General features: G+C 52.8%; 3 protein-coding genes across 7 annotated transcripts in view; 1 reads left to right on the forward strand and 2 right to left on the reverse strand.

The window, feature by feature from the left end:
* The window catches only part of CSNK1G1 (casein kinase 1 gamma 1), a 94,461-nt gene extending 91,187 nt beyond the window's left edge, over nucleotides 1-3,274 (reverse strand). For 3 of the 5 annotated variants that reach the window (XR_014184895.1, XM_082061402.1, XM_082061399.1), the window contains exon 1: nucleotides 3,154-3,274. The gene's annotated coding sequence lies outside the window, so the exon portion shown is untranslated. The remainder of the gene's footprint in view (nucleotides 1-3,153) is intronic. The other 2 variants (XM_082061401.1, XM_082061400.1) reach the window with 2 other exon arrangements.
* A 3,319-nt stretch (nucleotides 3,275-6,593) lies between these two features.
* On the reverse strand, nucleotides 6,594-9,509 carry PCLAF (PCNA clamp associated factor). Its single transcript, XM_082060526.1, has 4 exons — nucleotides 9,434-9,509; nucleotides 9,243-9,320; nucleotides 9,008-9,167; nucleotides 6,594-7,013 (listed from the first exon to the last, which is right to left on the reverse strand). Exons 1-4 carry the CDS (start codon nucleotides 9,477-9,479, stop codon nucleotides 6,944-6,946), a joined length of 354 nt encoding a protein of 117 aa, XP_081916652.1. The 5' UTR covers nucleotides 9,480-9,509; the 3' UTR covers nucleotides 6,594-6,943.
* Nucleotides 9,510-10,545: 1,036 nt separating this feature from the next.
* TRIP4 (thyroid hormone receptor interactor 4) overlaps nucleotides 10,546-14,698 on the forward strand; it is a 29,199-nt gene continuing 25,046 nt past the window's right edge. Inside the window, exons 1-3 of the mRNA XM_082061084.1 lie at nucleotides 10,546-10,676; nucleotides 12,040-12,206; nucleotides 12,930-13,066. Of these exons, the coding sequence (XP_081917210.1) occupies nucleotides 10,591-10,676; nucleotides 12,040-12,206; nucleotides 12,930-13,066 (390 nt within the window). The 5' untranslated portion in view covers nucleotides 10,546-10,590. The remainder of the gene's footprint in view (nucleotides 10,677-12,039; nucleotides 12,207-12,929; nucleotides 13,067-14,698) is intronic.

Consider the following 14,698-nt stretch of genomic DNA (forward strand, 5'->3'; position numbering starts at 1 on the left):
CTGTGTTTGTCTCACCCAGGTAGCAAACCCTCCATGGGCCTGAGCAATCCCACCAGAATGTGTTCCATCAGCGATTTTGATATTAGAAAGTGGAATTGTTGTCAAAAAAAGAACTGGAACTGCATAAAAACTCCTACGGAAGAGTAACATAGATGGACAGGAACAAGGCAAGGTCGCAGGCTTCCGACTTTGTAAGAAATGGTACTAAAAACTCTTTAATCCAAGCAAGAAGAGACACAGGGTGTTAGTTTGTCACCGTGACCCACCAAAATGGTACTGACATGAAGGATGGTGGCACAGAGGAAATACCTGTGACCACCTGGCCGTCCTGCTGCAGTCAGGGGTCGGATTAGAACAAACACGCGTGCAGAGGGGTCACAGAATCCCAGAATGTCAGGGGTTGGAAGGGCCCTGGAAAGCTCATCCAGTGCAATCCCCCCATGGAGCAGGAACACCCAGATGAGGTTACACAGGAAGGTGTCCAGGCGGGTTGCAATGTCTGCACAGAAGGAGACTCCACAACCCCCCTGGGCAGCCTGGGCCAGGCTCTGCCACCCTCACCCCCAACAAGTTGCTTCTTATAGATAAGTGGAACCTCCTGCATTTGTTTGAACCCATTACCCCTTGTCCTGTCACTGGTTGTCACCAGCAGAGCCTGGCTCCATCCTCCTGACACTCCCCCTTTCCATCTTGATCCCCAGGAATGAGTCCCCCCTCAGTCTCCTCTTGTCCAGCTCCACAGCCCCAGCTCCCTCAGCCTTTCCTCACACGGGAGATGCTCCACTCCCTGCAGCATCTTGGTGGCTGCGCTGGACTCTCTGCAGCAGTTCCCTGTCCTGCTGGAACTGAGGGGCCACAGCTGGACACAAGATTCCAGGTGTGGTCTCCCCAGGGCAGAGCAGAGGGGCAGGAGAACCTCTCTGACCTACTGACCACCCCCTTCTAACCCACCCCAGGTCCCATTGGCTTCCTGGCCACAAGGGCCCAGTGCTGGCTCATGGTCACCCTGCTGTCCCCAGGACCCCAGGTCAACACAGACACTGGAAAAAAGCAACCACATGGTTGGTGTGCACGGCTGGAAAAGAAAACACCATGAGCCAGGTGTTTTCTGAACACACTGAAGGAGGGAAGAGCCGATTTGCCAAGAGGCAACAAGATGGGTACAAACTGGCCACAAATAAACCTAGTCTGAGAACCGCGTTTCCAGGCATCGTGGCCAGAGGAGAAGAGCTTTCCACATGAAAAACGCATCGAGAAGCCCAAATTGGCTTAAACAGGCCAGGACTTTAGGCTAGAATAAAAATAAGCTGCTGTGGACTTGTAGGGTAAAGCAGAGATCCGAATGTCCTCATCTGCACGGCCCAACAGCTCGTAATCAATCAAAAATGCCCCAGGTGGACACTCTGCCAAACCCAGAAAGAGCGATTTCAGGGCAGAAAACGTTAGAAGAAGTATCTAAACAAAGTATGCACGGCATGAGAGTAAAGCCCTGATTTTATCAAGTGGATAGTCTCGTATTTCCTTGAACTCAGCGATATTTTTGCCAAAAAGCTGCAATATCATCTGTGCTGTGGTACCACCAACCAGCAGCAGGTACAATGCACAGAACAGCGACTTGCCCGGCCAGTTCTCACCATGATCCTCTACAATTTTCTAAGTATTTTTTTCTTCTTTACTACTAATTATTATTTTTCTAAATGCCACAGTATTTCAATTCCACATCCTCACTTATCTGATCACACCTCGCCCTCTCTGTACAACAACTCCAGCTGATATTGATCAGCAGCAGCATCTCCAGCTCATCCCCGACTCCTGTGTAAACCCGGCTTTACACGGATAAAACCACACTGGGCATCTCCCAACATAATTAAATCTAAATTCTCCTCTCAGTAACGTTTCCTCGCCTGGGCAACGCTTCCAAAACTTCAACAAGCGGCTTTCGCAGCCCGAAGAGAGCGATCTCTCCAAACTCATCACTCAAAGGCGCTCTTTGTGTTTTTTGGAATGTATCTGTGGGAAGAGCACGGCGAATATTTGATAAAAGGGAAACAAAGCTCAGGCTTCTCGGTTCTATGAGTTCCCAACGCGGCATTAAAGGGGGAAGGAGAGAATCAGCGAATCATTTTGGTTTCCAAATGCTCAGGATCGCCGAGTCCAACCATAACCTGTCTCTAGCACTAAGGCAAAGCTGATTTATTGAGGTCAATCCCAGCCAGGAGCTGCGAGAAGGAAAAGTCCTGGAGAACTCAGGGAGTGGCAACATCAGCTGGTTACACATACGCATGAGGTCACTGATTAAAATAAACCAGAAACAAATCAGGTGTGAGATCACACCCGTGAGAGCGCGAGTTGGACCAGGGCACCGTGAGCCCCTAACGAGCCACAGAAGGTGCAAAAGCTCCCGGGGACCAAGGGCTGTGGTACCAACGACACTGAGAGGTCCAGGGGCTGTTGAGAAGGGACAGGACAGTCACCAGCAGCGGAACAGGTTGGGAAGGGCCAACGACAATCCAGGAGCAACTCGGACAATGAGCCTTGACCTTTCCAATTTCACCCTGTGCCCAACAGCCCGTGCATGAAGCGTCCCAGACACTGGGGAACGTGGAACTTCCCACAGATAAGCTGTCGATTCACTTGGTTACACCTGGTGCTTCGTGGAACGCGAGGGGGTTCAGGGAGAGACCCCAACCCACACCTGCTCCCACCTTGGGAACAACTCACCGGGGACAGACACACGGACCCCAGGGACAGATAGACACACAAACAGACACACAGGGGACAAACACACAGAGCCCAGGGACAGACACACACACAGGGGACAGACAGACAGACCCCAGCGATAGACAGACACACACACACCGGGGACAGATATCCCGGGGACAAACACACCGGGACAGACACACCGGGACAGACACACAGACACAAGCCGGATCCGCCCGTGCTCGCAGCCCCTCCCCAGGCCGCTCCCCTCACCCCCGCCCCGGGCCCAGCCGGGACCCCCCGCAGCTCCGCTCCGCCGGCAGCCGCGCTCCCCGCGCCGGGAGAACCGCGGCCGCTCCGCCCGCCGCCGAACCAGCGAACCCGGCCGAGCCGCGGCCCGCTGGGCTCCCCGTGGCCCTCCCGCCCGCTCCCCGCCGCCGCTCGCCGCCGTACCGGGCTGTGCGGGCTGGGCTGGGCCGGCCGGGCCGCGCCGCTGCGCTCCCCGCGGCTCCTCCCTCCGCCGCGCTCGACGGGGAGGGCGATGACCCGGACGCGCTCAGCTCCACGCCCCACCCCTCGGCGAGCACCGCCCTATGGCAACAGCGCGCCGGCGAGCGCTTCCGGGGCGTGGCGGCGGCGCGGGCTGGCCCTAGCAACCGCGTTGCGTTGCTAGGCGGAAGTAGCGCCCGCCCCGCCAAAAGCGGCGAGAGGGGGAAAAACCCGGCAAAATATCAAAATAAAGCTAAAAATAAAGAGCTTAAACTCGGCGGTGAAGCCGTCGTGGCTTCGAACCTTCGAGAGGCGGCTCAAAACAGCCCAGGCCCGCGGGTTAATGGTGGAAAACCACCGGGAAAATGTGCTTAGATCCAGAATTTAGGCGTTAAAATCACATATTTCCCCCACTTCCTGAGGCCAGGCTGGTAAGTCTTCCCCTAGCGCCATAATTAAGTAGAAAATAAAGCCGAGCTTTAGCAGAGCTTGCTAGTATTTTGCTTTTTCTGTTTTGCTTACTCTTTATTTTATTCTATATGTTCAGTCTGCCAATTCGGTTTCAATTTATACCTTTTAATTCGGCGATATTGATATAAAAAAATAAGATTAACAGCTTAACCCAGCCACCTAAAGAGCTCGTTTCATCATGTCTATTGCTGCCCGGGGATATTTTGCTCTTTTTGTCTCTTTGTGATATTGCTAATGATAAAAAGAATAATTGTAGCATCCTGTATGGCCGGTTGAGTTTTCCTCCGTTTCTGCTCTTAATTCTGAAAATTATCATCAATTATCATCAAACTATTTTAGTCTTGAGGGGTTCTTTGGGGAAGTCACATTAAAGGGGCGGATTCTCCTGACAATGCCCCTTTGTCCAGGCGGCGGGAGAGACAATGGAGCTCCTGTTGGGGACTGGGAGGCACCAGCCCCACACAAGCGCAGGGAAAGAAACCTCGGATCCTCACACAAAAAAGCCAAAAATCAAACTAAATGCAAAGATTAAAGCGTATTTATGCCGGGAACACAAGAGGAGCGAACAGATCAGTATTTGGGGTCAGGGTTGGGTCCAGTCCTGTTGAACATCTTCATTGATGATTTAGATGGGGGGATTGAGACCATCATCAGCAAATTTGCTGCTGACACCAAGCTGGGAGGGAGTGTGGAGCTGCTGGAAGGCAGGAGGGCTCTGCAGAGGGATCTGGATAGACTGGAAAAATGGGCCGATCCCAATGGGATGAAGTTCAACAAGGCCAAGTGCCGGGTCCTGCCCTTTGGCCACAACAACCCCCTGCAGCGCTCCAGGCTGGGCACAGAGTGGCTGGAGAGCAGCCAGGCAGAAAGGGACCTGGGGGACTAATGGACAGGAAGCTCAACATGAGCCAACAGTGTGCCCAGGTGGCCAAGAAGGCCAATGGGATCCTGTCCTGTATCCAAACCAGCGTGGCCAGCAGGACAAGGGCAGTGATCCTTCCCCTGTGCTCTGCATTGGGGAGGCCACACCTGGAGTATTGTGTTCAGTTCTGGGCCCTCAGGTCAGGAAAGAGATTGAAGTGCTGGAGCGGGTCCAGAGAAGAGCAACAAGACTGGGGAAGGGACTGGAACACAAGCCCTATGGGGAGAGGCTGAGGGAGCTGGGCTTGTTTAGTCTGGAGAAGAGGAGGCTTAGAGCTGAGCTCAGCACTCTCTATAACTACCTGAAGGGCAGTTCTAGCCAGGTGGGGATTGGGCTCTTCTCCCAGGCATCAGCAATAGGACAAGGGGCCATGGGCTTCAACTCTGCCAGGGGAAATTGAGGCTGGAGATGAGAAAGCAATTCTGTGCAGAGAGAGTGGTCAGGATTGGAATGGCTGCCCAGGGAGGTGCTGGACTCACCGGCCCTGGAGGTTTTTAAACTGAGATTGGACACGGCACTTAGTGCCATGATCTAGTCAATGGACTGGAGCTGGACCAAGGGTTGGACTGGATGATCTCTGAGGGCTTTTCCAACCCAGTCCATTCTGTGATTCTGTAATTACCTGCCAAGATAACGAGCAATTTCAGCCTCTCATCCATACGCTTCTATATTCCCCACACACTACCTAAATAATATAAATACATGTAAATAAATCTATTTAAGAGGCAGAGCAAGCGCTGCCCGGCTCAGTTTGGTACCCGGAGACACTGCTGACATCTATTGTCAGATCTGGGTATTTATTTTGTTTTTTTTTAAGAAGTTATTTCTAAGTGTGTTAATAAGTTGAGATTAAAATCGGGCAGCGCTGGGTCTCACTTTTGCTCCTGTTCTCTATTTTATAAATTAAATTGAAAATCCTAATTAGGGAGGGATGGCATTCAGCTCCGTCTGGTTTTGTATTCCCCTCTTTTGAACCCATTAAAAAAATCAGAGCTGTGGAGTTTATATGGATTTAATGAAGAGCATCGGCATCCAATAACTCTTTAAACTGCCAAGAAATGAGCTCAAAAGTAAAAACTACTTTGTAGTATTAATAACTGGCTGGATTTACAATGGGATTTTTCCCCTTGTACCTCTTGCTGTAAGATGAAAAATCCCATTTCCCAGGGAAAACCTGTTATAAGATGCAACGTGACACCCAGTACAGCAATACCAACAATTTATCCTTCTCTTGAATTTATTTGCAACACTGTATGTGACCCCACTTTACCACGTTATACTTTATATATATAAAAATATAAAGTATTTGCAGCACTAGATGTCAATAGTGCAACAATAAAACCTCACACAGCTACTTACAGAACCAGCTGCTCGGTTGTTATCTCACTAACGCTCTGCCTCCTCTCACTAAAAATAAGCAGAAAGCAAGGTTTTTTGGTTGTTCTGCATGACTCGATGGCAAAATAGCCTGGAGTTTTTACAACACGGGTTTTTCTTCTTAATTTACATCATCTTTTTAAAAATTCCAGCGAATTTCTCGCTGTTTCTCAGAGAACATTACCTGCTGTTCTGTGAAACCCCCCTTCTTCATTTGCACCTTTTAGGACGGCGTTAACCCCTTTTCCCCGGGATAAATACACCAGAGCTGCCGATCAATTCTCCTCGTGCACAAACACCTTTTGATCAGCTCCACGATACTCACATTATCCATTTGTGGGGCTTCCAAGGAAGCGCAGAAGCAGAACCCCAAAGAGCAAGACCCATCCACCAAACTCCACTTTATCCTTCATATAAATTACCCCCCAAATTGTGTGGCAGCCTCGGGCTCTTCACAGTCATAAGTTTTATTCTTATTGCTCCCTGGGCTTTCAGGGTTTTGATTCATGAGAACAATCCCATTCGTTTTAATCCAACTTCACCTTTAAATCGTAGCAAGTGACACCTGCCCTCACCGGCGGCTTTTCAAATCGTCATTAACAGCTTTTACTTCAATAAAGACACGACGCAGATGTATTTTTCAGAGTGCTTCGGTATATTAGAAAACTGAGGATCTGCTTTTTAAAACCAGAACAAGGACAATCACAGAAGTCTGAGGCACAAGGCAAACAAAAGCTGAAAGCCGCGCGATACGCAGGAGTCGCCGAGGAACTCAAGGAAACCGAGATAAAAACCAGTGACTTGCACTGAATGTGAAGCTTCAAAAGGTATATATTAATTTCTCCGTCATTCTGCTACAACATTCTCGCAGCCTCTCGTAGTTCTGCACAACAGCTGAACATAAGCCGGGACTGTAAAAAAGCTGCACAAATAATACAAGTAACAGCTCAAGCATGGGAGACGTGGTTTAGCGCTAAGTCGGGCTCAGCTCAGGTCTAACTCTTCTTCAGAGGACTCCCCGTCGTCTGCAGGGGCTGGTGGTGGGGGGCGAGCTCTGCAAAAAGCACAAGGGTTTGCGGAACAAAAACAACTCTTGTTCAAAAGGCTCCAACTAACAAAGCCCTTTTCCTAGGAGCTGCATGACCTAAAGGAGTCTAATTAACCCCAGGCTGCACCTTGAGGCGTTAGGACTGAATTAAGCCACACACACCCACCATTCAAATGGCAAAGCCCACAAAATGTCAGTATACCCTCGGTTGCCCCCCGCGTGTCCTTCTCAACCCACAGGGCATGCAGATCCACACAATTTTTAGGAAGCTGAAAAATTAAGTCCTATTTTATGCCCAGGTCTCAACCGAACTTACCAACGGGACTGGAATAAAAACCATTGCACAGTTCGGGGAGTAAAGTTCTTGTTTCTTCCAGACGCTGTAAATGGTTTTAGGTGGCGATACGGTGTGTGCTCTGCAGAGTTAGCGCCACCAGGCCCTTCCTTAGCCAAACAAATTCCAAACACAATTACGTTTGTTTGGCAGCGCTACAGTGTGCGTATTTTGTTTCTCCAAAAGGTAAAACACACTTAAAAGTCTCCGTTTGTTTGCTTGTCCTTCATGACAACTCAGGACTAATTCCTCTGGGGAATTAGTCAAGGATTATCTATACGGTGAAAAACAACCCTGCCAATTAAGAGACAATGTTTCACACAGCTGCTGCCTACAAGTTCGTATTTAAGTGTCAGCTTGGTGGAGCAATTTCATTTCTGACGTACAGAAGCCACCAGCGGCCTCCTGAGCTTTGCAGAAACAGAGCCCACAGCGTCCCAGCGCTCCCCGGTGTGCAAACCAACGGCCGAGCACTGAAAATTTGCCTAAACTACCAGTTCCTGCACCCAGAAAAGCCCCACGAGGTCTGTGGAGACGCTGCGTTTCACCCAGCTGCTTTAGAGAAGTGTCACTCCACTGACAATTTGAAGGTTGACAGACACACCGTCACCTTCGCAGCGGTCGCTTGCTCCTTCAAATATAAATTGTAGCTTTAAAGGAGGGAAACTAGTGGCAATTTATCCCATCCCAGGGCACACGGACAGCCCCAGCACACCCCGCACCAGCGGCTCTTGGGATTATTGGGATTTTGCTGCTTAAAGTCCCGCCAGGACCTCACTCTGACAACAGCTGCTGCTCTGCAGGTGTGTTGAGCGCCCTGGCGTGCTTCAGCCAGCTTTTCAAAACAGTGGTTTCTAAAGGAACTGAAAATTGGGTTCAGGCAGCACACGCCAGCCAAACTTCTCAAGCGTACAAACCCCTTCCGTGTTGTGTTTTGCCCCTCAAATACACCGAACGCCCCTTCCCTGCCCCTCAGCCCCACGCTTCTGCGTTGCCTTCAGCCCCCCGCACCGCAATTGCGGTTTGTAGGGACTCGCGCTGCTGTTTCCAAGGTTGAGAGGAAACCCAGGATTAAAAATGCTCCTGAGAAAGCCCCAGTGCTGCATGGGGAGGGCTGAGGGGGCAGAGATGGAAGGGGCTGGGGGGGAACACGAAACACTGTGGGGCTGGGGGGGGGTGAGATGGAGCTGGGTGGGGGGAGATGGGGACTAAGGGAAGGTAAAGGGGGGCTGAGGTGGGAGGATAAAGGGGGCTGAGGGGCGGAAAATGGGGGCTGAGGGAATATAAAGAGGGGCTATGGGGAGGATAAAAGGGGGCTGAGGGGGGGACACAAAGGGGGCTGAAGGAAGATAAAGGGGGGCTGGGGGGCGGGATGAGGGGGGCTGACAGGGGGATAAAGGGGGCTATGGGGACTGAGAGAAGATAAAGGGGGCTTAGGGTGGGGGATAAAGGGGAGCTGGGGGGGACAAAGGGGGGCTGAGGGGGGATAAGGGGGAGCTGAGGGGTGGGATGAAGGGGGAGCAAAGGGGGGAGATGGGGACTAAGAGAACATAAAGGGGGGTTGGGGGGGAAAAGGGGGGCTGGGGGGGATACAGGGGGCTTGAGGGGATTTGAGGGGGACAAAGGGGAGCTGCCCTCTCCCGCCCGTCCCAGCCGCTCCACCCACACGTACGTCCTGTCCGCCGCTCCCAGCCCGCTGCTCCCCGCCGGCCCGCCGGGCGCCCGGCTCTGCTGCCGCGCCCGCCGCAGGAACTCGCCGATGCCTCTTTGCCAGGCGGGGACGGGCCTCACGCACACCGGGTTCCCCCCGCCGCGGCGGCCGTGGCCTGAGGGGACAGCGGCCGTGAGGGGAGGGAGGGCGGGAAGGGAGGACGAGGGATCCTCGGCACCCCCGCTCTCACCTCTCCTGGCGCTCGGCGACGGTCCCGCATTGAGGCTGGTGGAGCCCAGCACCTTCCGGGGAGCGCGGGCGACCAGAACTGCGGGCAGAGCATAACGGTGAGCGGCGGCGGGTCGGGTCGGGTCGGGTCCGGTCTGGTCCGGTCCCGTCCCGTCCCCGCCCGGCGGGCCCCCCCGGCCCGGCCCGTGTCACCTTTCCGGAACCGCCCGGGCCCGGCCGCCGCCTTCGTGCGCGCCATCCTGCCCGCGCACAGCCCGCGCCCACACCCCATTGGCCAGCGCCAGCCAATGGGAGCGCGCCGGCATCCCGCCCTTTGGTCCGCGCCCCTGAGAGCCGCTCGGCTCAGTCCGTTCAGTTCACAGAGTCACAGAACATCAGGGATGGAAGGGACCTGGAAAGCTCATCCAGTGCAATCCCCCCATGGAGCAGGAACACCCAGATGAGGTTACACAGGAAGGTGTCCAGGCGGGTTGGAATGGCTGCACAGAAGGAGACTCCACAACCTCCTGGGGACAGCAGGGTGACCATGAGCCAGCACTGGGCCCTTGTGGCCAGGAAGCCAATGGGACCTGGGGTGGGTTAGAAGGGGGTGGTCAGTAGGTCAGAGAGGTTCTCCTGCCCCTCTGCTCTGCCCTGGGGAGACCACACCTGGAATATTGTGTCCAGTTGTGGCCCCTCAGTTCCAGCAGGACAGGGAACTGCTGGAGAGAGTCCAGCGCAGCCACCAAGATGCTGCAGGGAGTGGAGCATCTCCCGTGTGAGGAAAGGCTGAGGGAGCTGGGGCTCTGGAGCTGGACAAGAGGACACTGAGGGGGGACTCATTCCTGGGGATCAATATGGAAAAGGGGAGTGTCAGGAGGATGGAGCCAGGCTCTTCTGATGACAACCAGTGACAGGACAAGGGGCAATGGGTGCAAACTGGAACACAGGAGGTTCCACTGAAATCTGAGAAGCAACTTGTTGGGGGTGAGGGTGTCAGAGCCTGGCCCAGGCTGCCCAGGGGGTTGTGGAGTCTCCTTCTGTGCAGACATTGCAACCCGCCTGGACACCTTCCTGTGTAACCTCATCTGGGTGTTCCTGCTCCATGGGGGGATTGCACTGGATGAGCTTTCCAGGGCCCTTCCATCCCTGTCATTATTCTGTGACTCTGTGATTCTGTTATGACATTCAGCGCCCCTGCTCATGTCAGGGGTTGTGCAGGACGAGGTCCCTTCAACCCGAACTGTTCTACTCCCGCCGGCAGCTCCGCGGGGACAGCCCGGAACGGAGTTTCCGCGGCCGCGTTGCCCGGGGGGGCGGTCCCGGCGCAGCGCGCGGTGCGCGGCCCTTTCCGTTCCCCCGCACGGCCCATGGCGGCGCCCGGCGCGCTGCTCGCCTGGTGCGTCCAGCACCTGCGCGGGGACTTCGGGCTGGACGTGGGCGAGGACGTGGTGAGGTGAGCGGGGCCGGGGACCCGCACCCTGCGCCGGGTCCCTCTTCCCGTGGGCGCGGCCGCGGTGGCTCCTTGCGCGGCCTCCGCGTCCCGCAGAGCCCGTGGAGCCACACGGAGGGAAACGGGGGAGATCTTTGCACGGGGCTGTGCCCGGCACACGTGTCCCGTGACGGGACGGGGTCGTTGTGGGTGGGTGGGGAGGGGGTTTCAAAGGAAATGGCCTCAAGTTGCGCCATAGGAGTTTGAGGTTGGATCTGGGGAACAATTTCTTCCCCAAAGGGCTGTGGGGCATTGAACAGGCTGCCCAGGGCAGTGCTGGAGTCACCATCCCTGGAGGGGTTGAAAAGGCGTTTAGACGAGGTTCTCAGGGACATGGGTTGGTGTTAGAGTGGATTGTGGTTGCACCCGATGATCCTGAGGGTCTATTCCAACTGAAACGCTTCAATTCTACGATTCTAAGGGCACGCTGCTGTCTCCTTGGGTTTATGCAGAAGCTCTTTAGTTAATGGTTATTATTTTTTGTTTGTTTGTTTGTTTTATGTGACACAGTGAGAACCGGAGTCTCACGGTGCATTTTTTGGCATTTGGAAGGAGGGTTTTGGGGGTGTCACTCTGTACTGGAACAGAAGGAGAAAGCTAATATATCTCATTATCTTTTCACTGAAACAGACACAAAGGATTTTTCCAAAGTGCCTGTCTGACTGTTTCACAGGGTTTCCCCAAAGCACTTGTCTGGGAATTTGACTCATGGAATCGCAGAATCTTTTCAGTTGGAAGAGACCCTCAGGATCATGGAGTCCAACCGTAACCCACCCCTGGCACTGCCCCATGTCCCGAGAACCTCATGTCCGTCTGTCCAACCCTCCAGGGATGGTGACTCCAGCACTGCCCTGGGCAGCCTGTTCCAATGCCCCACAGCCCTTTGGGGAAGAAATTGTTCCCAGATCCAACCTCACCCTCCCCTGGTGCAACTTGAGGCCGTTTCCTCTGCTCCTGGCGCTTGTTCCTGGGGAGCAGAGCCTGACCTCCCCTGGCTCCAAGCTCCTTTCAGGCAGTTCAGAGATCAGAAGGTCTCCCCTCAGCTCCTGTTCTCCAGCTGAACCCCCCAGGTCCCTCAGCTGCTCCCATCACACTTGTGCTCCAGCCCCTCATCAGCTTCGTCACCTCCTCTGCACTCTCTCCAGTACCTCGATGTTCTTCTTATGATGAGAGGCCCATTTCTTACCCCACATAAACCCATCTCTTACCGTAGTCTCTACAGAAACCTGATATGGAGAGATAAATTCCATACGTACGTGATTAGGTTGTTGGTTTTCTCAGAACAAAAACCACCTTACCCATTTTTCTCCGTCCTGCCCTCTTACAGGTACATCTTGTCAATAACAAATGAGGATGAGATCCGGGAGTACGTCATTGACCTCATTCAGGGGACCGATGGGAAGAAGAGTCAGTTTGTAGAAGAACTTCTGGCCAGGTGGCGGAAATCGTCCCAGCTGCTGTCCGAGCCTGTGCCCACGTTCTGGAAAAAGGATGGTGAGTGCCATGGGGAAGAAGGAGCTAAAGTCTCAAATAAGCTTGTCTCAGTTATTCTGTTTATAAACAATTATGTGCCATGAATGCCTGCGACTCATCCTATTTCTGTTCTTCGTGACAGTGTAAAGCCCATTTTCATTTACCAAGTAAGAGTTCAGGGACATGAGGCTGCACCTTGAATCCTGTGTTCAGTTTTGGGCCCCTCATGTCAAGGAAGCCCTTGAGGTGCTGGAGCGAGTTGAGAGAAGGGAACGGAGCTGGTGAGGGGCTGGAGCACAAGTGTGATGGGAGCGGCTGAGGGACCTGGGGGTTCAGCTGGAGAACAGGAGCTGAGGGGAGACCTTCTGATCTCTGAACTGCCTGAAAGGAGCTTGGAGCCAGGGGGGTCGGGCTCTGCTCCCCAGGAACAAGCGCCAGGAGCAGAGGAAACGGCCTCAAGTTGCGCCAGGGGAGGTTGAGGTTGGATCTGGGAATAATTTCTTCCCCAAAGGGCTGTGGGGCATTGGAACAGGCTGCCCAGGGCAGTGCTGGAGTCACCATCCCTGGAGGGGTTGGACAGACGGACATGAGGTTCTCAGGGACATGGGGTGGTGCCAGGGGTGGGTTAACGGTTGGACTCAATGATCTTTAAGTTATTTTCCAACCAAAACAATTCTACGATTCTGTGATCTTGCTCCTGCTGGTAGTTACCCAGCCTTTCTTTGTGCTTACACACACTTCCAGAGCCTTCAGAAGTGCCTCGGGCTGGAGACCAAGCGAAAAAGGGTAAACGCAAAGGAAGGAACAAGCAGGAGGCGCCTGCGTATGCTGAGCCAAGCGCACCTGTGGAGGAAGTGAAAACCCCCCTGGACCTGGCCAAGGTGAGTGTGTGTGGTGCACGAGGGTGAGCTGCGTGTCGCTGGTGCTGGGGACACGCTTTGAGTTTGGGTGGCGAGGAAAGGTGACATCAAACGCTCCAGGCAAAGATGTGATCGGAAAGTGGAAACGAGCTTTGGGAAGTACGAATCCTTCATTAATCGGAGTCTTGATGGAGAAGGTTATACGCTTGAAAGTGTGTTTGTGTTTCTAAGCTTTGGCTTCTAAGATTCTAAGCTTGTGTCCGTCTGCAAAAAAAAAGGCGACAAGACAGTCTTATGTACGGCACTGCTTCTGTGAGATATACGTAAAATAATTGTCAGGTAGCAATTGTGTCAAAATGGATTTTCCTCCCCCCGCAAGAAGCCTGGATGAACAAGCGGCAATGGAAATCGATGCTGTAATTAGTGACAAATGTATTTCTTTAAAGCAGAGCTGTGAAGGTTGAGGGATTAAGGAAGCCACCAAGTGGGCAGAACATTCCTTCTTGCTGTATTTCAAACTCCTCGGTCCTGCTGCAGAAAGCCTTAATTGGTCAATGAAATATTTCAGGCTGCTTCCGAGGGGAATCCTTGGGCGCTAGACCGAGGAGTCTGAGCGCTGCAGTGAGCGCCTGTTTCCCAGAACAGCAGCTCTGGTTTGGCCCTCGGCCTCCCGTATTCAGGTTTGTGGGGATGTTATTTTGCGGTGTTCCTAAACAGTCTGAGCTGCAATGGAAGAAACTCTGAAATACGAGCATAGAAATGCTAAACCCCAGGAAATGCTGCTCTTTTCAAGCAGCACGCGGCCATAGGGCTGTTTTATGCAGCAGATTTGTTCTCTAGCCAGCAGAACTGTTTCCCACAGTCAGTGGGAATAAATGGTGGAACCTGAAGTTATGTTTTTCCGCTGAGGGTTTTGTAGCAAGGAAGCTGTAAATGCTCAAAACATTTGTAGAAGTGTTTGTATGAAAGGTGAAAAAACCACAGGTTTTGAGCTGGGGGTTGAAAAAGGACAGCGGTGTTCCATTGTCTTGTGGTTGTCTTTTGAGCTAATTAAAAAGAAAAGCGAGCAAGCTGTGCCAAAGTTTGCTATATGTGTTTAATTTTTTCCTAACAATACTGTTTGGATCTGGATGTGGCAGTAAAACCAGTTGGGCAGAACTGGAGGGGACTGGAAACACCGTTGAGAGCAGAGCAGGGAAAAAGAGTCAAGGCAAGAGGTGTCCTGATGCAGAGAAAAAAGGGAAAAGCGGGAGCTTTGTGCCGTAATTAATTCCTGCAATTAGCTTCTCAACAATTCACTTCTCATCTGGTACGTGCTGGAGACGTCAAGTGGGAGGAGGAACCCTTTGTTTCGTCGATCAAGGTGTAAGGTTTGAGGGAGAAAACGCAGAGTTCCACTGTTAGATTATTAATCCAGCCATCATCTCGATTAATCTTGCTTTGTTTCTGATCAGAAAAAAGAGAAACTGAACTCTACTTGAGCCTGACCTGAAGCTTAATCCCTGCCCCTAGTGCAGTTTCTGATTGAAACTCAGAGAGGTGAATCTCAGATTCACCGATGCCACGTCATTTAATGAGAAGAATTTACATCACAGCTGAATATTTGAACACGCAGTGTGTGGAAAACAAAATCTGAGGTGGCTGTGAGCCCAG

The sequence above is a fragment of the Streptopelia decaocto genome (genome assembly GCF_964273445.1).
Source record: "Streptopelia decaocto genome assembly, chromosome: 9".
Lineage (NCBI taxonomy): Eukaryota > Metazoa > Chordata > Aves > Columbiformes > Columbidae > Streptopelia > Streptopelia decaocto.

What these genes read in the sequence shown, in the direction of transcription:
- PCLAF (XM_082060526.1), bottom strand. Translation starts at nt 9,479, where the DNA reads ATGGCGCGCACGAAGGCGGCGGCCGGGCCCGGGCGGTTCCGGAAAG. An exon ending in GCCCGGGCGGTTCCGGAAAG is followed by an intron (nt 9,321 to 9,433) that starts GTGACACGGGCC and finishes CTCTGCCCGCAG; the next exon opens with TTCTGGTCGCCCGCGCTCCC. An exon ending in GTCGCCGAGCGCCAGGAGAG is followed by an intron (nt 9,168 to 9,242) that starts GTGAGAGCGGGG and finishes CTGTCCCCTCAG; the next exon opens with GCCACGGCCGCCGCGGCGGG.